Genomic DNA, 23,681 nt, shown 5'->3' on the forward strand with positions numbered 1-23,681 from the left:
AGCTATGGTAGCAGTATTAGTTAATTAAAACCATAAACAAAATCACACAGTTCATAATGTTCAAAAATACATACAAAAATAATTAAAAGGAGATTTATCATACAACTAATACAGCCACTAGGCATCGTGCCACAAGCCCTTCGCTTCCTTCAGCTTTCCTTCCTAGATATTTTAGTCGAGATGCAAAACGCAAAGCTACATCAAGCAAGAGTAGCTAATTCGACCACGACAATCCTGAAGGAATCCTTGTCGGCATTACAGGTAGAGCAGGCTTGGTTAACACCAGCAACATATTCTGGTCTCAAATGCGTCGTGAACACCGCAATCAAGCTCTTTAACTGATAAAATGAACTTTGCAAAAAACATCACGCTTGGGCTGTGATACAGGCATACCAGAGAATAAAGCTGCAACAGCATCTGATAGAACACCTCTCCTACCACAAAAAGCATTACCTGATGTTGCTACGCATGGGATCATTCCCCTCAAAGGATTTGACCGCAAAATGGAGATTTACATGGCCATTTAAGGAATGCAGCCTCTGTTGTCAAGGGGAGGAATAACTATTACACTTACAATACACATGCCCTTTTTTACTGAAAACCCGTAAATCCACTCTTTGGGAGTTTTTTAGGAATTAACAAATAAGAACTTGCAGAGCTGCAGTCATCAGGTGTCTTGGAGGGCTTTCGAGTCCCCTCTCCTGTAGTGCCATAAAACTCTAAAAAAAAATAGCAGCAAAGGAATTGGAAAAAATTGATTTAAGCCAAGTAGCTAACAAATAACCTACTGGCCAGCATTTCTTAAAATGTATTGTATTACTTGTCTTCTTTTTAACTGTGGTCACTACCCTAAGGTCTTTTTTTTTCCCTTCTTTATCATGTTTTAAAAAATGCTCATTTGATGTATTGCGTTTTATGATGGTTTGCCATCGTTTTATGATTTTTAACGAATCAATAAAAGTATATTTGACTGACTGACACACAGCTACATTGTTATACACAAATGACCCTGCACTTAATAAAACAAGTAGGTTATTAGTGAAGGCAATTTATTGTCCATAATAAAAACAGAGACATAAGTTGAAGTCTTCCCAAATGAAAAGAGCAATAGTTGAGTTTGATTGTAGAAAAGTAGTTTCTTTTATTCCATAGAAAACTTCCTAATCGTCACAACTGCCGACACATTTCGTCCTCATAGGGACTTCGTCAGGGTTTGATATAAAGTTGAAATGTATCAGAGATACTTTGAAGTGCAGTCGGATCAATAATACAACCAGATATGTGTTTCCCGAGTAGCTGTGGTAGTGTCCGGTTCAGATGAAAGCTACATTGGATAAAAGTGGCTAAACAGCAGCTGATCTTTTCCCTAATGTCTAAAATGCAGGATTGCCATACAGACAGATAAAGTTCCTTTAAGTAGATTAATATAAGTAATTAGGTGCATATAAGCAGGGCCAAGGCAGGTATGCATACGGTGCCGGATGGGCTAGGGGCCCGCTGTAAAAGTGCAACTGTGCAAGACTTCACATCATTAAAAATACAAAAATAGACAAAGTAGATTCTGAGCGTAACGGGATAGGGAGCAGCTGATTATTGCCAAACCTAGCAGCCCGTCCTTAACGATTATCTGCGCATGTTAAGTTTGCCTAAGCGGTTTCTGATTTATCACGTTTTCGAATTCGATTCCGGAGCCCCCTCCAGGTTACACATCGCATAACCTGTTAGTTGATCATCTCTCTGATATGGAGCAGTAGGACATCCTTGTATTTTTCACGGGTCCCTTTTACGAAACGTAGCTAGATTATGGCGGAAGAAGACGTTCAGGCTGAACTCTTTATAACTTTTCTGTGCACAAGTATGGCAGTAAATCTCGTCTGCCAATAAAAGTGGGAGACAGAAGGTTCTTAACAAAAAGCTGAAAATAGGAGGAGAAAAGTAAAGCCGAAGCTGTCAGTTTTCCAGAACACACAAATGCTCTTCGTGTTGCATTACAATGAGGATGAACCTTGTGTTGAGGTTCAGTGCCAGGTCTTCTTTCTGAGGCTTAGAAGAGCAAAGGCTGGTAGAGCTGGGACAAAGTCACTTCATATGGAAGCTGGTTCTTCAACCACCAGCTTCTGAAGGATATTGGCAAAAGAAAATACAATACTGTTAAAAATAGATGTGCAGATCATATAGCATACCCACACATCTTTGGAAGTACTTCAGTGACTGACTGGCATGGCCCACTAAGCAGTGTATGACTTAACAAAAGCACCCTGCTGCTGTACGTTGATTGTGCATACAGCGTTTTTCTAAGCGGAAAGGGTTAAATCCGTGCAACTGACATTATATAGTGCTTACTGAGATAAGACATTACTGCAGACTGAGATAAGACATTACTGCACGTAAGACCCGTAAACATTTTATAACAGTCCCTCCCTACCAACTTTCCCAGGTAGGGCCTACCTGCAGGTCTGTTTGTGCTGCTCAAACCCCTACAGTTCGAGCACGGAGCATGCGACTTAACTGACCACGCGCCAGGCTTGCCTCCTCTGGGGATCCCCAGATTTCCCGGTATAGCAGGGCTGGGCATGCAGCACCTTTGCCTCTGGTTGACTGAGTTTATAAGTAGCAGGGAGATGCGGGAACATCAACGAAAAGCGAGCTCTCGCAATGCTCAGGTTGATGCAGGTGTAGCTGACCCAGTCTTTATTTTCGCTTTGCATTCTGGTACATGTAGTCCTGGTTTTGTAACTGGATACATTGTAATACTATTTCTTGATAAACTTGTATAGCGGGGATTATTTAGAAATATGTCCTGCATCGCCTTCCAACCTCTACAAGTATAGTAACTGTTTCCTCTAAACAATGACCCACAGACTTTTCCACCATATCTGCCCTCCTACAATTTATGTACATACACTTGCTCCGCGATAAGAGTCCTTGGCTGGGAAGAAAGTACACCAGTTTTGATAGCAGGAATCTGTCTCTTTCAACTATACCATCTTAGCAAAGTAATAATGTACCAGAGGCTTTTGTGCATTTTACATCCAGGTGGTGCCCCTAACAGGTGTATCTGAGCAGGGGTGTGTAATTTATAGAAATATCTACTTGTCCATGGGGCAGGTTGCTTCATAATCTACTTGTCCTGGAGCAAAATCCACTTGTCTATTTTGTGCCATGTAGTGCAGTTACAAATTATGGCAGCTATCTTATTATATAAGATATTGGATATGGCCTCTCTGAATATGCCAGGGCTCATTCCACAGTAGGTTTTGAATACTAGCAATTCCCTTATGTTGCCACGTTTCCGCAGATCTACATACTGGGGATGAAGGTAGTGGTAAGCAATAGTTTCAGGGTTGGAATGCCCTTTTGTGTCTGTGCAAACCTACTAACTTGCATATTTTAAGGGTTTTCACCAACTCTTCTCTAATCTTTTTCCATACTGAGAAAGGTTGGACATTTACTTTTGACAATGGCAAACGTAAAACTTCTTCCAGGTCTCTGGAAAAAAGTGGTTAGTGGGACGGTAAACTTGCAAACACTTAAGAGATTTTCGCATGAGCAAATCTACGCATACATATGTGTTCGTGTTTAAATGCAGTTGACAAATATTTTCTAGGAGTACCAGTTCTTGGCCTACGTCTGTAAATTCTTGTGAATTCACAAAAGCCGTAAATCTGCACTTAATGCAAGGACATATTTTATGGGTGCACTTTTGAGACTTTCTTTAATATCTGGGCCCCTAATTAGGTCTGGTGTTAACCTTTTGTGTTTATTAAAATTCTGTCTCTCTCTCTCTCTCTCTCTCTCTGTCTGCTGGCTGGCTTCCCTGTGAGTGACAGCTTTCTGCTCTTTCGCAAGGAGCATATCAGCACACAAAGTCATTTTGTTCAGCGTGAGGAACTACTGTGGCAGTGTGTGCTTTTTGAGACCAAATAATTTTTGCTTTAGCCAATATTTGTTATAATTGTGAGGGCCTGGCAGCACCCACACCAATAAGGTTTTACCAAAAACCATGCCAAAACAAGACGCACATTGGCAAAACCAAAAGGCTGACCACCAATTTCAGACCTACTGGCTTTGCCAATGCTTGTTTATTTTTATGTTTACCATAATCTTATTGAACCTGGTTACACTGATTAACCATTATGAATATTTTTGGGAAATACTAGCATACATCCACACATTTTACCAAATGATGCTGCAAAGAAATGGTACTTAAAATTTTAAAGTAGTTTAGTGAATTTTTTTTTACTACTTGCATTTTTATGTGAACATTATATTTTTAAATCAAAGAAGCATCAATCTTGCTTTCAAACTTCTGCAAATATTTACATCTAATCGGAGAGCATTCTGGCAGCATTCTAAATAAACTCATAAGGTTGTATGGCATTACGACGCAGGCTTTTACCACACGTGCCATTACAACGCTGTTTTTACAACGCAAGTCGTTACAACGACTTGCGCTGTAAGAACTGGATAGTGGAATAGTTTAATTTCTATTCCAACTCCAGTTCACGTTACAGTAGGGAAGGTGTTGGAATAGAAAATTTAACTATTCCCTATCCAACAGCGCCCTCCAGCGCAAGTCGTTGTAATGACTTGCGTTGTAATAGCAGCGTTGTAATGGTAGCGCGTGGTAATACCCGCGTTGTAAAGGCTGTTTCCCAACTCATAATGCTAAACTTTGAAAACGTGTGTACACATTTTTATACTGTATTACTGTCAGTAGTGCAGTCTGAGCTTACAACATTTACTTAGAATGCTCACCCTAATAATAAAGGCTTTGCATTAATGAACCATAAATACAAGTTTGAACATCATTAACACTTGGATACAAATATGACCGTAACTGCAGACAGTGCACTTCCCTAATCCATTATGTGGTATTGTAAACTGACAGCCAAAGGGCTTGTGCTGCAGGGGGTTGGGCATACTTGTTCCAAGGGCAAAATACACATTAAAACTTGTTGCCCATGACCTGACAATATGTCCTGGGCGTCGGGCTATAGGAATTCCACATCCCTGATCTGAGGCCTGAGACCTACAAAAATGTAAAGGAGTTTACAATTGTATAATCAATTTCCATACGATGTTCTGTCCCCAAACATTAATGATTAAATATCGAATCAATTTCCTCAGGAGTCGTGTGCATCAGTTTATATTCACTTTATTGAAGTTTTCATTTTAACAATTGCACATCAGCCCAGCCAACGTGATTCGTCCTAGCGGACTTCATCAGGGTTGGGTTATTCTTCAATTCCTGATACTGTATGGAATGCAGCAATCTAAAAAATACAAAGTCTGGTGCAAGTTCCAGGTAGTAGGTTGGGTGGTATAGTACCCCCTGTTCAAGCTTAGTCTTTCCTCTCAATGTTCCATGTCAGGAGCAAGACATATCCTTGAAAAAGTCCAGAAAGTTGGACGAAACACGTTTCAGCTGAATCACCTGTTATTTGCCATTACTGAGCTACATCATCTGCTATTTATTCATTACTGGAACAACTGTATTGACTGTGTGATTGCATCAAGAAGAAGTAAAAAAAAACACCTAACCTACCACGCCGCAATGAAGTCTGCACTTTTTCTCAAAAGAATGTATAGGACTGAAAATTGTTTTGTATACTTGCTATGCTTCCAACAAATAGGGTTTCAATTTTCTAAATTGATATGCTCATTTCTACAAAGAGTACTCCACTATCAACATACTATATAGTTTGGGCTAAGGTCAACGGTTTTGTCTGGAATCTTGCCAAGACACATCTTGGCAAAAGATGTGATAAGTGTGTGAGCACCAAAACTATTGTGATTACTAGGCTTTAAGGGTGGGGATGTGCGAAACTCACACCACATTTGCCTTTTCTTGTTTTTGAGGTTTAAAGCATATCTTACATCAAATAACATCAATGGCGAAATGCAGAACATAAATGTAAATGTTTACCTGGTAAACAATACTCCTATCGAGAAGTAGAATCATTTTATTATGCATAATAAAATATTTTATTCCCCAAGGTAGGGAGTAACATACTACTACTTCAAATTATTACTGGAAATCAACGTACCTTCTCCAACATCCTGGACTTTCCTCCTGTTCCACTACCTACTCCTTTTCCACTTACAGCACTCAATTGTCAGAGGTTGTTGTTATCCCCATCCTCACACCGCTGTGGATCACCTATTCCTCCACTCACTGCTCTAAGTTCTCCAACTATTGGCTTAGAACAACCCGGCTCTTAACATTAAATTTAGATCTCAGTGGACTCGTCCAGTCGCGGACCTGGCCTCACTGAGAGCGTGCATCCTGTAGTAAAGCTCTACCACCTGTCTGCGTGACATCACTACACCCTGCTACAGTAACAAGTGCACAGCATATCAAAGTTCATCTCTGGCCATCACACACAACACTTAACTACTCCCACATAGGACAGGTTTAACCCCTGAAGTGGTTCCACCCCGCCTCCCACACAGTCCAGCTGGTAATGGATCCAGAGGAAGGCTGGAACATCATGAGATAGGACGAGCGGCAATTGCACAATACACCCATAACATTCTCTTTGCGGTAAAACACATACTGATTGGATTTACACACTGATGTACAACCTAACACAGAGCACCTGTATTATCGATGGGGAGAAGCTAAAGCCACGTGACTGGAAGGAGGTGTGTGAACGAGCAGCCCCGTGCTGGATAGGATCCCACTTGGAATTAGCCAGTAGTCACCATACCTTCTGGAGGGGAAACAGCCTTTACTATGCAGGCGTTACCAGGGAATGCCACCTTTACCACACAATGTTTTTACTATGTATCATTTACATTGCATTGCCTTTACCAGGCACGGTAAGTGTATTTAAGGTATGCATATATGTATACTCATAAAGAACATTACAATTATGGTTTATGGGGGAGTAAACTTATGGGGTGGTAAGGGTGTTTTTAGGGTTTAGGGATAGGTAGGAGTATTGGTTGGTAAAGGTGCTTTTAGGGCTTAGGTTGGTACAGGTATTTTACGGCTTAGGGGTGGGTATGGGTCTAGGGCGGTAAGGGTGTTTTATGGCTTAGGGGTGGGTATGGGTATAGGGCGGTAAGGGTATTTTAGGGCTTAGGGATGGGTAAGGTTATAGGACGGTAAGGTGATGTTAAGGTTTAGGGGTGTGGTGGGGTATTGGGTGGTACGGGTGATTTTAGGGTTTAGGGGTGGATAGGGGTATTGGGCGGTATGGGTGTGTTTAGGGGTGGGTAGGAGTATAAGGTGGTAAGGGTATTTTTAGGGTGGGTAGATATATAGGTTGATAAGAGGGGTTTAGGGTTGTGTAGGGGCATTGGGCGGTAAGGGTGTTTTTAGGGTTTGGGTAGGGGTATAGGGTGGTGGGGTATTTTTAGTGTTTACGGGTGGGTAGAGGTATAGGGTTGTAAGGGATTTTAGGGGTGGCTAGTGTATAGGGTGGTAGGGCATTTTAGGGTTTATGAGTGGATAGGGTGGAAAGGGTGTTTTTAGGGTTTAGGAGTGGGTAATGGTATTGGGTGTTAAGGGTATTTTTAGCGTTTAGGGGTGGGTAAGGATATATAGTGGTAAGGTAAAAAAAGGGAGAATAGAGTTAAAAAAGTGGGGTTGCTGGTCTGCCTTAATAAAGAAAAAAATGTAAAATATTTTTTTTCAAAAAGGAGGTAAATATATATATATATATATATATATATATATATATATATATATATATACATATACATATACATACTTCAATAAAGCGGTTCCTGACATCCCCTACCTGGCCTCTGCTTCTTTCGTTGGGAAGGAGTTCTTTTGCATTTAATGCGCGAATGCCAGTATCGCGCCACAGAGGCCTCCGCATTCAAGTTGGCCTGGGACTCACTGGCAACTGCTTCGGCGCAATTGCTTTTCAGGATACTGAAACTACCAGGCTCACCATCGGAGTTGGAAGCAGAAGTAGCGGAGTTGGAGCATTCATGCACAACGTTGGGCAAGCTGGATTTCCTGGCGAGCCCCCGTCATTATCTTTCCAGCACTCCGGGGTTTTGCGGTCCAGGGGACTCGAGGGAGCATCTTTTCAGAAGTCATTTGTGGGACACCTGTGCAAGCGACAGTGAACAGCCCTGAATTACGCACCAAGCATCTGATTCCTCCCGCACCACTCACCTTACAGAAGAACTGCATTCTGGGATCTGCAGTGCCTGCAGCATCCCCAAGTCCACAGGTGTGATAGATTGACTATCTTAAAGGTGGAGTCAGACGCAATCCTATCGGTGAGCGGCAGGACATTGTTCTTAAACTCCTTTCGCCCACACCCCGCTCATTAACTCCCGGCGCTGACTAAGGCTATCATGCCGAAATGCCTCTGCCGGAAAAGAGTTAAAACTTCAATAAAGCGGTTCCTGACATCCCCTACCTGGCCTCTGCTTCTTTCGTTGGGAAGGAGTTCTTTTATATATATATATATATATATATATATATACACACACACACACATACATACACACACACACAACCACCCATTTTTGCACCCCATTCAGTACTCAAGATGTGGCAATTTCTGGAAGCTATGATTGCAGAACAGAGTATGCTGTGTATGTCCTGACATGCACCTGTGGGTTGAACTACATCGGGAGTACCAAGCTACAGGTGCATGTCAGGATATTGCAGCATCTTCGAGCCATTCTGCACACTGACCCAGCCTACCCAGTGGCACGGCATTTTAAGAGAAGTCATTACAATGATGTGGCCTGCCTAAAGTACTTTGTGGTGGGAGCTACTCCTAAACCTCGGAGGGGTGGGAATCGTGAGCCCCAGTTGCGTCAACTCGAAACCAAGATGATAATAGAGTTTGACAGCAAATGGCCCAACAGGTTAAATAACACTGAGGAATTCCATAATTTCTTGTAGATATTAAGGTTCCCTGGTATCTATTTGAGGAGATGTTACTAATTTCAGTCCCTAGGAGTAGGAGCATGTATGAAGTTAAATGCGGTGCTGGTATTCTTAACTACTCTGGAGCGTCCTGCTCCTTTTCACGAGCAGGATGCTCCAAAACGCGTAGAGTGACGTGGTTGATGGTTTACATTTTCACGCTGAAAGAAGTATTGAGGCTGTGGCGTATTGTTTGTTTAAAAAGCTGTAAACTATACCCATTTGGATTTTGTGGGATTTGCGAACCCGTCTCGGCCCGCCATTGCAAGTGGTTCGGGTGTGCGCGAAAACAAGATTGGATATATATATGTGTGTAAGTGTTTCACTTACCTTACCATATACTTTCCTTGTATGGTAAAGGTATATGCATGGTAAAGGCATGTTTTCTTAAGGAAATGCGCAGTTAAGACATGCGTTCTTCCGTTGTACATCCCTTCCAGAGTATAGCCCCTCTCTACTACCCACCACCACCTCTTTGCTCAAGAATGAAACCACTTAACACTAAAATCTCAAGACAGAAATGACTCTCTCACAAACACTGCTCAGAACAGATAACTAGACTTACCAGCCGAGAGAGCTCTGACCTGAGAATTAGAAGCTCTGTGGGTGTGGGGCATATACATATTACAAAGATAATTGGTGTGTTTAATATGCAGGCAATTCAAGGACTGTGCTTTCTGACTAATTTCCAAAATCCTTCATTAATATCTGTACTAATCCAGTTACTACATACTACAGAGAGGAAGTCAATATTCCAATGATAATCTAGTCTGTTCGTCATACGTTGTTCTTTCTTTTTAATAAATATGTATCATTTCGAGTTTATTTACTTGCGGTGTACAGCATGTGTGCTTAGAATAAACACTTTTATCAAACACTTACCACGCTTACTGATACCTAATGTTTTTGCAGAAAGGACTTAGTGTGATACTCGAGAAAGATACAAAGATGCAGGTTCATTCAAATGAATACATGCCACTAACTCACTGCCTCATCACTTTAACATTGTCTTCAATTACCCTGTCTTTCAATACACAACATTAAAATACCATTACCTCAAAATCATCTCTTCTTTATAACATTTACATCGATATGCTGCCCAAATTCTAATAACACCAATATTTAAAATGTAATTAAATTAATGAATGCTAAATGATTTAAATTTACAGATTCCTTACTGTAACTAATGTTAAGACACCTTTACTCCAATCAATGGATTTGATTATAATACATGTCCATTAAATGATAATGAATTAGGGATATTAGTCCATAATTTGAATCGCCACCCCTAAATGTTTAATGACATTAACCCTTTAACACTTTTACAAGGTTATGACGGAGACAAGGTAATTCAATCAAGATAAAGGTCAGAAAAGTTTGTGCCAGAGATGTGAGGCTGCGCTTCCCTTTAAACTGAAAACTTTAAAAAAGTTAAGTGATGAGAAAAGTTGCTTGTGCTCTATAGCGCCTGCAGGGTTCACACATGGGCTTTTATGGTTAATGGGTATGAACATTGAATGCGGCACCGTAAGCACCTGTACTCCAATAAAGAAACCCTCCCATCGCTGTAATGGAGTGGCCATCAGAACAGTTTCATCAATTTTGCAAGACAACAACCAAACTGTTGAAAATTAATTGAAGCCTTTCAAAGAATATTCATGTGTTTTGCCACCAGCAATGTTAGCTGAGGCCTCGATTATGGAATCAAATGTACTGAAGAAGTACCACCCTGTATCACACATCTCATGGTGGTTTCAACAAGCAATGATCACTGAAGCAGAATCCGTTCCTGGTTCAATTGCTGTTCAAGCTTAACCTCTCCTGTTAGAATCCCCAGTCAAAACAATGGTTAAACCATGATCCTCCATGGTTGACCATTTACAAGTCGTGCAAAACCATGGAAGTTAGATTTATGAACATGGACCACCAGGTAGTTCCCTGTGTTAGCATGCAAGGCAGGCAAGAGTGGACACACACAACTAACACCAGACGCTCAAACCCGAACAGTGCGGAGGCATGCTGCGACAACATCAGATCTGTGTGAAGATGGCAGTGGGAGGTATGGGTGGGCCCTCTACGGGGAAGACTGCTCAGACCTTTTCAGAGTAGATCTTTCAGGGCCCTGGCTCCGTAGGGTGAGTCCTGATGTTAACAGGCTAGGCCCAGGTGCTAACTGTGTACCATAGCTTGAAGGGCAGAGACCCTTGCTGAGGTAATGTTTGATGCTTTATATTAGAACTATTATCTTCATGAAAGCCAAGACGTGGAACCCACCAATGGAGGTCTCTGAAGGTTAACATACATGCATATGGAACAAATGGGCTTGCAATGACGGAACCATACAGCAACACCGAACACAGGACAACCCGAACAAACACAACTTCTACCACAGCACTACCGGTCAGACAAATTCCTTAAGGGAACAGGGGACCCGGAAGAAACCAGGAGGGAATGGGGGAAAAAATTAAACTGCCTGGGCAGCGTTTATATACCAACCTGACTCCATGTCGTCTGGGGGGGTATGCCGAGTCCTCGCGTTCATTAGTACAGTTGCCATGTATTCTGAACCTTGCAGTCCTGGGGTGTCACATGAAAGCATAAGGGGAGTGACAGAGCGGAAGGTTACTTGTTGTGGACATGTATGTAGGATAAGGGGGGCCATACACTGAAGGTGGGGTTACAAGGATAGAAACAGGAAATTTCACTTTGTGCAGACATTGGCCACTCTGTGGTATAGACACCGAAAGATGGTGCGGAATCAAACACAGCGGAAACATTTAAAGTGACTGCAAGTGACTGAGCTAAATCCTAAAGTCCCCATATGTACACCATGTAGGGGTCGAATCTGCAGCAAGATGCCTCACTCACACCACCATTTTGTCGGTGGACAGACCTCTGTAGACCATACATTCCTTCCGTCTGTGGAGGTGTGGTCGGCCATCCCTCTTCACTGCCCTCATTTTTAAAAGTTTGTTTTTTATATTGACTGCTCTTTAGCATAGTATATTTGGACTGATAGCTTTGCACTGTTTTGGAGATACACCTGTTAAATGGAGCATTAGCCAGACAATGTTCTTCCTGTGTCTATTCAACAACCTGTCTTGCAACAAAGACATTTTGAGAGCATGGAGTCTGCATATCTGGATGGTCGGAATCACTATAACATTAATAATTGTAATTCATTTAGAAAGGAAGTTCAAAAGCAATATACATACCATAGAACATACATTCTAATTTGAGATATAGTTGACTTTTTAAAAACATCTCTTTTTCTAGAAGAGCAGGCAAACCTTGCACTCTTTGGCAAATTACTTGAGATATCCTCCTAATCTTGAACGGGTAATGTGAGGACCATAGCTTTCTCTCACATGGATGCAATAGAAACGTCATAGTGTGTGACGTTTGGTTTACTGCTATTTCCATGTAAAGTGGCCTTCGTATACATTCTAGGCAGACGTGAACAAACGGTGGATCGGTAGGAAACAGAATATCTTTTCTGTAGGGACTATATGTTCAACGTGAGAAAAGATGCTACATGCACTGAAGTTCATAAAGCCGAAACATACGAATCCACTGGTAGAACATCTTGGAAGGACACATCGGGTGGACCCTGAATACCCGGTTTCTGTTTGGGCACATTTCTGGGAGGGACTATCTGATTGGACACTGAATTCTCAGTTTCTATATGGTTGCATGTCTGGGATGGACAAGCTGGGTGGACCATGAATTCCCTGTACTATATTTTTGCATGTCTGGGAGACCTGTAAATTCCAGGCTTCTCCAAGGCAGCATGTCTGGGTGGTACATGCAGGTTGGGTGATGGATTCCTTGAGTTTACGTGGTAGTGTTCCATGTAGGGGGGTGCTGGGTAGACCTTGAATTCCCAGATTCTGTTTGTTGTTGGGCCTGGGACGGCCAGGTTGGGGGCACCCTGAATTTTATGTCAAGGCCGGAGGCTAGCACTATGCATGAATCGGTTACTGCCATTCAAGCAGCTTTAAAAAAGAATCTTCAGCCAAACCCAATATTCCAGAACTAGAACCCCCCCCCAGTCCTTCTTAATCCTAGCCACCTTCCTCTTTTTATTGCTGGTCTGTGTCAGTTAAGTAATATCATCTTGTTACTGATATTTAATAGGAATGAGAGAAGTTTAATAAAAGAGGGCTTTGGTTGAGGAACAATAGAGGTTAGGTTCTGAGCAAGTGAATACCAATGTATGGGATGGTAGATTTACTCACATTTAGGTGTGGGAAGTAAAACAAAAAACTTTTGAGTTTAATTTCCGAGTGCTTATGTGGAGCTGCGAGCCCAATTTGTATTTATTGGAGTATCACTAACAGAGGGCTGTGCGGTATGTGATTTCCTGCTTCTATGTGATATATGGTTGTGTATCTGAGAGGGATAGGCTGGGTGCACCACCAATTCTGTTTCTATAGAGTAGCGCGCCACATGGACGCCATTTATGGGGTCTCAGCTGTGAACCCTGGCTTGCCCATTGCTACCCCTGGCACTGCCTTTGCGACCGCTGGCCTCAGAAGAGGCTAAATCAGTGCCAGGAACACAGGGGGGCTCCTCATTTCTTATCGTCTGCCTGTTTCATTCTACTAATAGTGACTAACATTATATTCTTTGATGCAAGACAGCGCTGCACCAAAGTTACTGTGCTGTCTTGCGTCAAAGGGGGAGAGAAATAAGGTGCATTATCTAATAACATACGGTGCATTTTTTCTTTTCACATGCCCAGGCGCAATTTAGGCAGAATGCTCCAGCGCACATACCTTTGTGCCAGAGTGCAAAGTGTGTGCATTTTCTGAAGCATGGGTTTTGTGCTGGAAGGGGCTCTGTCAGTTAAAAAGCTAGGCTTTAAGGCTTTTCCCACTTTGTGTGTGTGCTGTACAATGAAGAGATCAAATAAGTTCTCCTTGTTACACCTGCCACTAGGAAGCATAAGATGCTTATCTACCAATGTTTAGATAGAGATTTGTGTCAAAACCCATGGGCGGTTGCATGGGAACTCCCATGCACCATTGGTGGAAAGCCCCTTAGTTAATACAAAATAAAGCAAAGTGGTTCACAGCACAACTTTGTTTTACTTTCTGATACTATCCAACACAATTTTGTAAACAGGCCTGAAAGGACAGGGTCCATGAGCCCTGGATTTCAGATACAGCAGCATGTGGGGGGATGTAACCTGGGGAAGAAGTGGATTCCATGCAGCCGTTGATCACAATTCTGGCAGGAACCGACTGATCAAGACATGGGGTTCCCTGCATCTTTCGACATCCTTTAGGGGTCTGCCATATCGCCTTAGTTTTTTATTTTTATTTTACATCTTACCACTGTCCAGATTCATCAGCAAGTAGGGCTTCCAGTTTATCATGTCCTTATAGACCCCTTCACCCTCGAGGCATGGATGGGTGGGGCACAGGGCGCATCCTTCCAGCTCTGCATTCAAGTGGTAGGGACATAGGCTTCCTGCTAGAATGCCCTGTAGGGCCTAGACTCCACCAATAAGTGACTTATGATAGCGCTCACAAGGCCAGGCAGCCTTTTCTAGGCGCCAGTAGAAACAAAACAAGATGGTAAACCTCGGAGATCCCTGAAGGAGATCTACATGCAAACTGTATAATTACTTGCATATATAATACACATTCTAAGTGTTTACAATATCTATAACTGTAATGGACAGCTTGTAAAGGTGGTGACATCCCTTCTAATGATAAAGTGACTTCACAACACATCGCGTACACTAATTATTCACAGCCATTTTTTCTGGGACTCTGTGTCTGTATGGGACATGCTCCGGAAAGACTGGCTCATCAAACCCTCTTGTATGGCCTGTGGACCAGGCTGGCTGAGCCTTGATTTCCCATGTACTCAGTAGTAAGATGCCTTGAAGGGACATGCTGGTTGAGTTCTGCAATATCAAAGCACTCTACCTCATTAAACAAAGCTAACTTTAACTCTGGTATTGTACCATCTGTAAGATCAACAAGCAAGCATTCCATCAACCAAAGCAAAAGAGGCAAACACCCAGGAGCGGATCCCTTGGAATCTAAAGGCCCAGGCTTTGGAAGGAGCCCACCCCATCCTTGTGGGACCGGCCACATCAACCGCTCTTTAGAAACCCCCTGTCAACCATGCTGTGGATGGACGCCTTCAACCTTGACCGGTACTAGAAAACCAGAGAGCTCCGTTCGCATTCTGGCAAGACTTATTGCCCCAACTCAGGGTATACACACTACCCTTTCCCTCCCTCCTAAAAGCCCCCATGCAGCCACTGCTCAGGGTCCAAAGTTGTATCCACTACCTCAAAAAAAACCACGCACACGAGCTCCAACTTTCTTCAGGATCCTACAACAGTTGCTGCCCCTAAGGCCACGAGCCACACCATCTAATAGTTGAAAAAGTGATAGTACCCAGGAATGTGTGCAAAGAAAAAATAAATGTCACCTCCAGTGAAGAAGGCATGCATTGCGACAGGTCAATGTCGTCTGTTCTGTCACATGATTCTGCCATTTCAATCAAACAGTCCGCAATTGTATAGCGCAGCATTGTCACCTCGAGGGGTTTCTGAGCACAGCGGTGCGAGGTCTCAGTCGAAAGTGCAGATCTTGAGTTTCTTTCTGAAGGCCTCCATGAAGGGTGCTGTTTAAAGGTGCTGGAGGTCGTACCAGGTCTCAGCTGTGATGTAGGAGAAGGAGCGGCCCCTGCTACAGCTGTGATGGATGCGGAGGAGGAGCGCAGGTGTTTTGCGGGTAGATGGAAGTTAAGCCGGCGGTTGATGTAGGCCGGTCCTTGGTTGTCTAGGCATCCGTGAGGATCTTGAACTGGCATCTCTTCTGGGTGGGGAGATTTCAGGGACTACTGCAAGGGGCATTTCCTCGTGGCTCACCTGCCACGTTGGTGAGCATGGCCAGCACCGGTTTTACTTCCTTCTCTGTCATAGGCTGAGGTCTCTTGAAAAGCCCAGCCCAGCAGCCTGGCGTGCATCGCTGCCTTCAGACTTGACACTTCGGTTTCTACAGCGAACCCTCGCCTTTGCCTTAGAGCCTGTTCTCACTAAGCAGTAAGCCAGGCAGGGTTAAAGATCTTCTAAGATGGGCTTCAATCACTACAAGGATTCTTTAGGCTCTTAGTGGGGATATTGTGCCCCTTTATTTCAAACTCATGGTACATAAACCTATTCTGATGGATGCATGTCAGAAACTTTTTTGGGGTCAGTGGACCAAATGTTTGCGGTGCTTCTTCTTGGTTTCTGATCCAAGGAGAACTTCCTAACTAAGAAGATGTACTCTGGAGAAAGAGAAAAGGCACTATTTGGCGTCGCCAAGTGGTGCTGCTGAATAGCTCTATCTAGAAGGAACAGGTTGGGCCTTTGGTTTTATAATCCAAAAACATGTTATAACAGGAGAGTGGGGCATGAGTTTGGAGTAGAGGGCTCCAACCTTGTTATGGCCCTGCTTTGATGCATGTAGAAGGGGTAATGTGGCACGTTTGGTGGTGGCGCCAGCAAGGTTTGTTCCTCTGGGTCCCATGGCAGCCGGTTGTTATTGGGCACTGTGTGTGGGTGGGAACAGGTGTTCATTGGTGCCCCACTTACTGTTTCACTCGAGTCGGGTAACCAAGATACACCCATTGCACACCTGATCGAGAAGCAGGGCTTCCTCCTGGCGCCAAGAAGCAGCAGAGGGTTTGGAAATCAGGAGCCTCTGTTATACAAGTGATTACACTTGGATATCGAGGCAGAGCTACAGCTTGGGAAAAGTAGGTTTTAATGTACTTGTAGGAAGGTGAAGGTAGTTAAAATATTGAATCCCACAGAAGAACTGAAGGTCCTCGCACTTTCTGGGGCCGAGAGAGAACCACAGCACGGATACAGTAAGGCGCTATAATAAAATAACAAGGGCCACTGTGGCTAATGTTAGTCCATGGACATGGCTGTCAGCGCACACTGTGAGCTCTCCTGTTCGCTATAATCATTGTCCACTTCATCCAGTCAAAGGCGCACGAATGTCTGTCAGTCAGATTGGCCGTCACACGTCTGTCCCGTCCCCTCATTTTCCTGTGGCTCGGGTGCAATGCAGGAGCACCCATTGAGTGTGAAACCCAGGGGCTCAAATTCCTTCAAAAAATAGCTGCAAAATCAAGAAACTTGAAATTCCACCAACCAAACTGAACCCCAAGTTCAACATGAAATGCTGGGACAGTTCACACGCGTCAGTATCCAGTTTATGGAGCTCCTTGATATCTGGCCGTCTGTGTCCTCACAGGAATGCCATTTAAGGAAAGACAGTAAGGGGGTCAGGTGGTCACAAGCCATTGCAAGGGGGAGGTGCTGGTACTGTAACTGGCTAGCAGTCAATATCCCATGTGTCAAAGCTAGCAGGTGAAAGGCAAGGTGTCCAGCTGCAGGAGACCTCACTTTACCAACAGCCTTGCCAGCTTGGGCTTAAAAACTGAGATGCAGGGTTGGGGTGTTTTAGTTGGGATAACAAGCTTTATGTAGCTCATAAGTCTTTAACAGGCAGTTTGAAGGTGGTAGGACACTGAACTGATAATGATCCCCAGAAACCAGGGATACTGGTGATGAGCAGCCGGGTGAATGGGGTTGTGGAAGCAGGGGTCCTGGAGATAAAAGGCTACTAACAGTCCCTGACCCAGAGCAGTAGTGAATTTTAAGTGCTTTGATGGGATGTGTGGATTGAGTAGTTCTTGGTCGAGGAGAGCCATAAAAGCCTGTCGTTGATGGGGAACAGAAAGTACATGGAACAAAGGTTGTTTCTTTGCTACTGTGGAGGGACAGGTTTGACAGCTCCCTCTGACGCAACACTTGCACATCCTCGTGCAGCCTCCGCTGGTGGTTCTGGCTGATGCGTGCCGGCTTGGTGGAATATTATGTGGTGTGGAATTCCAAGCAGTGGCTATAGTAAACAATGGAAAACAACCACTGGTCCACGTCATGTTCCCCACTAAGCAAGTTGTAACCTGATGGGTCCGCCGACAGGTGTTGAGTGGTCGGGGGTACGTATTTAAAGTCATTCCTTTGAGGCCAACGAGCCCCCCGTTCTTGGCACCTCCAGCCCCTCGGTGGCTATATCCATGGAATCCTCTTCCGGAGTATGGTTTAGTTGTTTGTGTTTAGAATAAGGAACCCTGCAACTGGTGTTGCCGGTTTTCGCTGCTGCCCACGTCTGCTGCCAGCGAAACATGGAGTTCTGGGGCTGGTTTTGTAGCAACCCAATGTTTTTCGCGATCTCCTTGTCCATCTTGACCTTTTCCAGCATGAAATTCGCCTGTGGCTTAAATAGGAGTTCACAATCAAATAGCAGTATGTTAACTTGGACTTCTGGATAGACAAGAGAGAGATTTTTATCCAAGCCTTACATACCTTGCTCAAATGTCCATCTATCATGAGGCCATATTGGTGGCATATGGGCACAGCACCGGTTGGCATTTGAAATTGTCTCCCCACCTTGGACATTTTTTTTGCCTCTTTATGGATGGTGCTTGAGGTGCTCCTCCTTCGCCTCCCACATGTGTCTCCTCTCAGTGGTATATGTGTATCTAGAGAGCCAGCCAAGGGAGGTGGCAATGCCGAATTGTGCGGCAGCTCCAAGTACTACCCGCCTATCCTCTGTGTCAATTTTCTTCCTCTCCGCTTGGGTGAAGGGGTATCCTTGTGGCCTGAGTGGACATTCTCTCACATGCAATGTGTACAAGGAAGTCGGGTGGACCAGGCCCAGAATGGTCAATGGGATCATGCAGGGCACTTTTTATTTATTTTTCACTTGGGGCATAACAACACGTGTCTTCACTAAGTCTTTGAAGTTTTCGGCTGAACATTTCAAGAGGCTTTTACCATGGGCAACTTAACAGACTTCTCAGTTTTCTGAGAGGCTCTCAATAAAGAATGTATTTCCCTCTTCCTCCGCATAGATTTTAACCTTATGATGGTCGCCGCTCCTTGGATGACCGCATGATATGCAGATGTATGACGTAAGCACGCATACTTTTACCACGCATACCATTACCACGCAATTTTTACAACGCAAGACCCTTTACAACGAATGCCTTTACAACGCATTACACTACAACGCAGATACTATTACAATGCATACCATTACAACGTAAGTATAGGTAAGTATATAATATTTTAAAATAATGTAACTAAAAATTGTTTAAATATTTTAATTAATTATATTAATTTTTATTTAAGAATTTGTAAATATATGTTAAAAATACACCTATACCCCAAAACCCAAACCCAGCCCTGAAACCTAAAAATACCCCTGTACCCCAAAACCCAAACCCAGCCCTGAAACCTAAAAATACCCCTGTACCCCAAAACCCAAACCCAGCCCTGAAACCTACAAATGCCCCTGTACCCCAAAACCCAAACCCAACCCTGAAACCTAAAAATACCCCTGTACCCCAAAACCCAAACCCAACCCTAAAACCTAAAAATACCCCTGTACCCCAAAACCCAAACCCAGCCCTGAAACCTAAAAATACCCCTGTACCCCATAACCCAAACCCAATACCCCTAATAAATGTTTTTAAAAAAAGATAAACTTACCTATACTTACGTTGTAATGGTATGCGTTGTAATAGTATCTGCGTTGTAGTGTAATGCGTTGTAAAGGTATTCGTTGAAGCGGGTCCTGCGTTGTAATAGTTTAGTTGTAACAGTATTTCATGGTAAAAGATGCATGGTAACAGTTACATACCATGATATGCTGTTGGGTTGTCAGGCAGGGAGAGTTTTACAGTATATGGCTCAAAATATGGGTCATCTGGAGGGTCCATAATATAATCGTACCAAGGGTCATCCCAGTCATTGGTACGCATAGGATTCTTATATGGGTTTACCTGGTCATCGGTGAGGGCCCGGTCTGTAAGGATAGAGTGAGCCGGGGATGACGACTCTGCATATGATAGGGATAGTGCAGGTTCCCTACGCTCTTTCTTTGGAAAGGAAAAAGCGGACTTCCTCTGAAATGGCCTCTTCAAAGCTATCCACAAGGTAGAATGGGGATCACTCGGAGTCAAGCTTGATGCCCTCTTCAAAGCTATCTACACGGTAGAATGGGGATCACTTGGAGTCAAGCTCGATGCCCTCTTCAAAGCTATCTACACGGTAGAATGGGGATCACTCGGAGTCAAGCTCGGTGCCCTCTTCAAAGCTAGCCACACAGTAGAATGGGGATCACTCGGAGTCAAGCTCGCTGCCCTCTTCAAAGCTATCCACACGGTAGAATGGGGATCACTCTGAATCAAGCTCGATGCCCTCTTCAAAGCTATCCACACGGTAGAATGGGAATCACTCGGAGTCAAGCTCGATGCCCTCTTCAAAGCTATCGACACGGTAGAATGGGGATCACTCGGAGTCAAGCTCGGTGCCCTCTTCAAAGCTATCCACACAGTAGAATGGGGATCACTCGGAGTCAAGCTCGATGCCCTCTTCAAAGCTATCCACACGGTAGAATGGGGATCACTCTGAATCAAGCTCGATGCCCTCTTCAAAGCTATCCACATTGTAGAATGGGGATCACTCGGAGTCAAGCTCGATGCCCTCTTCAAAAGCTATCCACACGGTAGAATGGGAATCACTCGGAGTCAAGCTCGATGCCCTCTTCAAAGCTATCCACACAGTAGAATGGGAATCACTCGGAGTCAAGCTCAATGCCCTCTTCAAAGCTATCTACACTGTAGAATGGGGATCACTCGGAGTCAAGCTCGATGCCCTCTTCAAAGCTATCCACACAGTAGAATGGGGATCACTCGGAGTCAAGCTCGGTGCCCTCTTCAAAGCTATCCACATGGTAGAATGGGGATCACTCGGAGTCAAGCTCGATGCCCTCTTCAAAGCTATCTACACGGTAGAATGGGGATCACTCGGAGTCAAGCTCGGTGCCCTCTTCAAAGCTATCCACATGGTAGAATGGGGATCACTCGGAGTCAAGCTCAATGCCCTCTTCAAAGCTATCCACACAGTAGAATGGGGATCACTCTGAGTCAAGCTCGATGCCCTCTTCAAAGCTATCTACACGGTAGAATGGGGATCACTCGGAGTCAAGCTCGATGTCCTCTTCAAAGCTATCCACACGGTAGAATGGGGATCACTCGGAGTCAAGCTCGATGCCCTCTTCAAAGCTATCCTCTCGGTAGAATGGGGATCACTCTGAGTCAAGCTCAATGCCAGCTTCAAGGGGATCTTCAGATTCCAAATGTTTTCTGACAGTGGCTGAGCAGGCTCCCGGTGCCAAGGCTGAGTATCTTGGTATTGTGGCTCAGAGACCACAGTGTGAGAAGTCTTTGCTGCCGGAGTCAGGGCCGAAGTGAGGTTGAACCCCAGAGAGAAGATCTTCTATGTGTGGGAATTCCAAGGTGTGAAGTTTTGTTCTGGATAAGTGTTTTGACGAAGGCCTGTAGAAAATTTGTCTTCAAAGTCAGAGTAATTTCAGGGCACATAGTCTTGATTTTGAGCCCCGTTCTTCCCTGGACTACCATAGGCCCCCTCTGTTTCAGAATCTGAGGTAAGTCCCTTTGACTTCCTTGACACCCTGTTTCTAAGGTGGCTCAGGAGAGCCTTGATGCTGCATCCTATAATGCACCCACAATCTATCCCTTCAGTGCTAGGTCCTCTACTATCACTAAGACGCCTTACAGGCTGATCAGACAGACTCGTCATGGTCCCTCAGGAGAAAGAAGTTAGCTGGACCACCGGAACTTACCATTGCAGTTACATCAACATTTTACAGTGTATTCTACATACCCTCGCCTAACACAGGAGATTCTCATAAGACTTGGTTCCAATTTTCTCGCTCCGTCCCTGAAGCCGTTAATGGTTGCATGAGCTTCAGCCTAAGTTGCTGGCAGTCGTACTAAAATCTAGTGTGTGAAAGTTATCATGCTGGTGCCTCGATATCGAAGTTCTCAACTTCAGTTTTGTGACAGTACCAAAGCACTCAGACACATCCAAACCAGGTTTTGGAAAAACAGCAAACTAAGGTGGAGTGTATGTCCTGAAGCATCGTGGGTGTCAGGGGAGCTATTACAAAACACCTGGAAAACGAAACCTCTTCTTTGATGGAAAACCATTTGCAAAATCCACAACCAATTTCAAATGTTGCGCACAGCAGGTGATCCACAGCAGAGAAGCATGTGCTGAAAATATGCAGTTTCTATAATCCAACAAGCAAAGTTATACAGTCCAAAGAAAGGGGGCAGCCTGTATATATTATTCAGATACATCGCCAGGTGGTAATATGCAAACTAATGACAGGCAACCGTCTCATATACACCTAACTGAAAGAGGACTGCCAGTTTGTTTATGTCACGTTACATAAAAGAGATGGCTCATCCATATGATGAATGAGAGGAAGGGTGACGGGGACCAGCTCACATAATCTAGAGGGTGATGGCGACCAGCTCACATAATCTAGAGGGAAGCGACGACCAGTTTTACATAGCCTAGAGGGTGACGATGACCAGCTCACATAATGTAGAGGGTGATGGCGACCAGCTCACATAATGTAGAGGGTGATGGCGACCAGCTCACATAATGTAGAGGGTGACGGCGACCAGCTCACATAATGTATAGGGTGACGGCGACCAGCTCACATAATGTAGAGGGTGACGGCGACCAGCTCATATAATGTAGAGGGTGACGGCGTTCAGCACACATAATGTAGAGAGTGACGGCCAGCTCTCATAATCTAGAGGGTAGCGACAGCCAGCTCACATAATCTAGAGGGATTACTGCAACCAGGTTACATAATCTAGAGGGTGATTGCGACCAGCTCACATAATCTAATGGGGAGCGATGACTACCTCAGGTCACATAATCTAGAGGGTGACTGCAACCAGCTCACATAATCTAATGGGGAGCGATGACCAGCTCACATAATCTAGAGGGTTACTGCGAACAGCTCACATAATCTAGAGGGTAGCGACAGCCAGCTCACAATCTAGAGGGTGACTGCGACCAGCTCACTTAATCTAATGGGGAGCGATGACCAGCTTACATAATCTAGAGCAGAGGTATTCATGCTATGGGGCGCGCCCCCCTGGGGGTCCGTGGCTGCATTACCAGGGGGCGCAAATGTCTTGGTAAACACTTGTGTGAATGAAGATGGCCTGGGAGTGCGTTTTCGCGTTTCAAGGCTCCCTTCATTTACATGAAGTACTGCCATTGTTTAGCCCATCAATTTCATTCTCATACAGAGGCCCAATAAGGTCCACATTAACAATTCAGGGATTGTTGCTTTCCAAGAAAACAATTCAAAAAGTCTGACAAGTGTGATCCTGAACACATACTGGACGGGCAAAGATGTGGCTATAACAATGAAAGATTCTGTAAGTATGTAGTTGTTTTTGTTCCCCTTCAGGCAACTGCCTATAAAATAATGCACATATTTTAAATGAAGGGTAAATGCCAATTAAACTAATTCGTTGGAATTTCTCTCTTTCAGGTTATGAAACCTCAATGGTTAGCACAATCACTGCCATGTCTTGTCTGTTTGTGAGACCAGAGAGCTACAGATTTGAATCCTGGTTGGTGCAGTGCAAAATAGTGACTAATGGATTTATAGTGCTATGATGTCCCAGCCTGTAACAAAAAGAATCCTGGATAGGTTTGTCATTATTTTAAAATAGTGTTATGCACAGTACGATAGACTGGCACCAAATTATTTCATGTTCCAGGTAAAACAGGCACTTAAAAAATACTGTTAGTAATAAGCAGGCAGACAGTACCTGGCGTGAGCAT

General features: G+C 44.0%; 1 protein-coding gene across 3 annotated transcripts in view; it reads right to left on the bottom strand.

The window, feature by feature from the left end:
- DLG3 (discs large MAGUK scaffold protein 3) overlaps positions 1-23,681 on the bottom strand; it is a 2,000,883-nt gene that overhangs the window by 554,331 nt on the left and 1,422,871 nt on the right. The window contains exon 14 of one of the 3 annotated variants that reach the window (XM_086918303.1): positions 11,405-11,485. The exons of the other annotated variants lie outside the window; for them this stretch is intronic. Within the exon in view, the coding sequence (XP_086774429.1) occupies positions 11,405-11,485 (81 nt within the window). The remainder of the gene's footprint in view (positions 1-11,404; positions 11,486-23,681) is intronic. 3 annotated transcript variants of the gene reach the window in all.

Source organism: Lissotriton vulgaris, chromosome 4_1 (genome assembly GCF_964263255.1).
Source record: "Lissotriton vulgaris chromosome 4_1, aLisVul1.2, whole genome shotgun sequence".
In the NCBI taxonomy this organism is placed as follows: Eukaryota; Metazoa; Chordata; class Amphibia; order Caudata; family Salamandridae; genus Lissotriton; species Lissotriton vulgaris.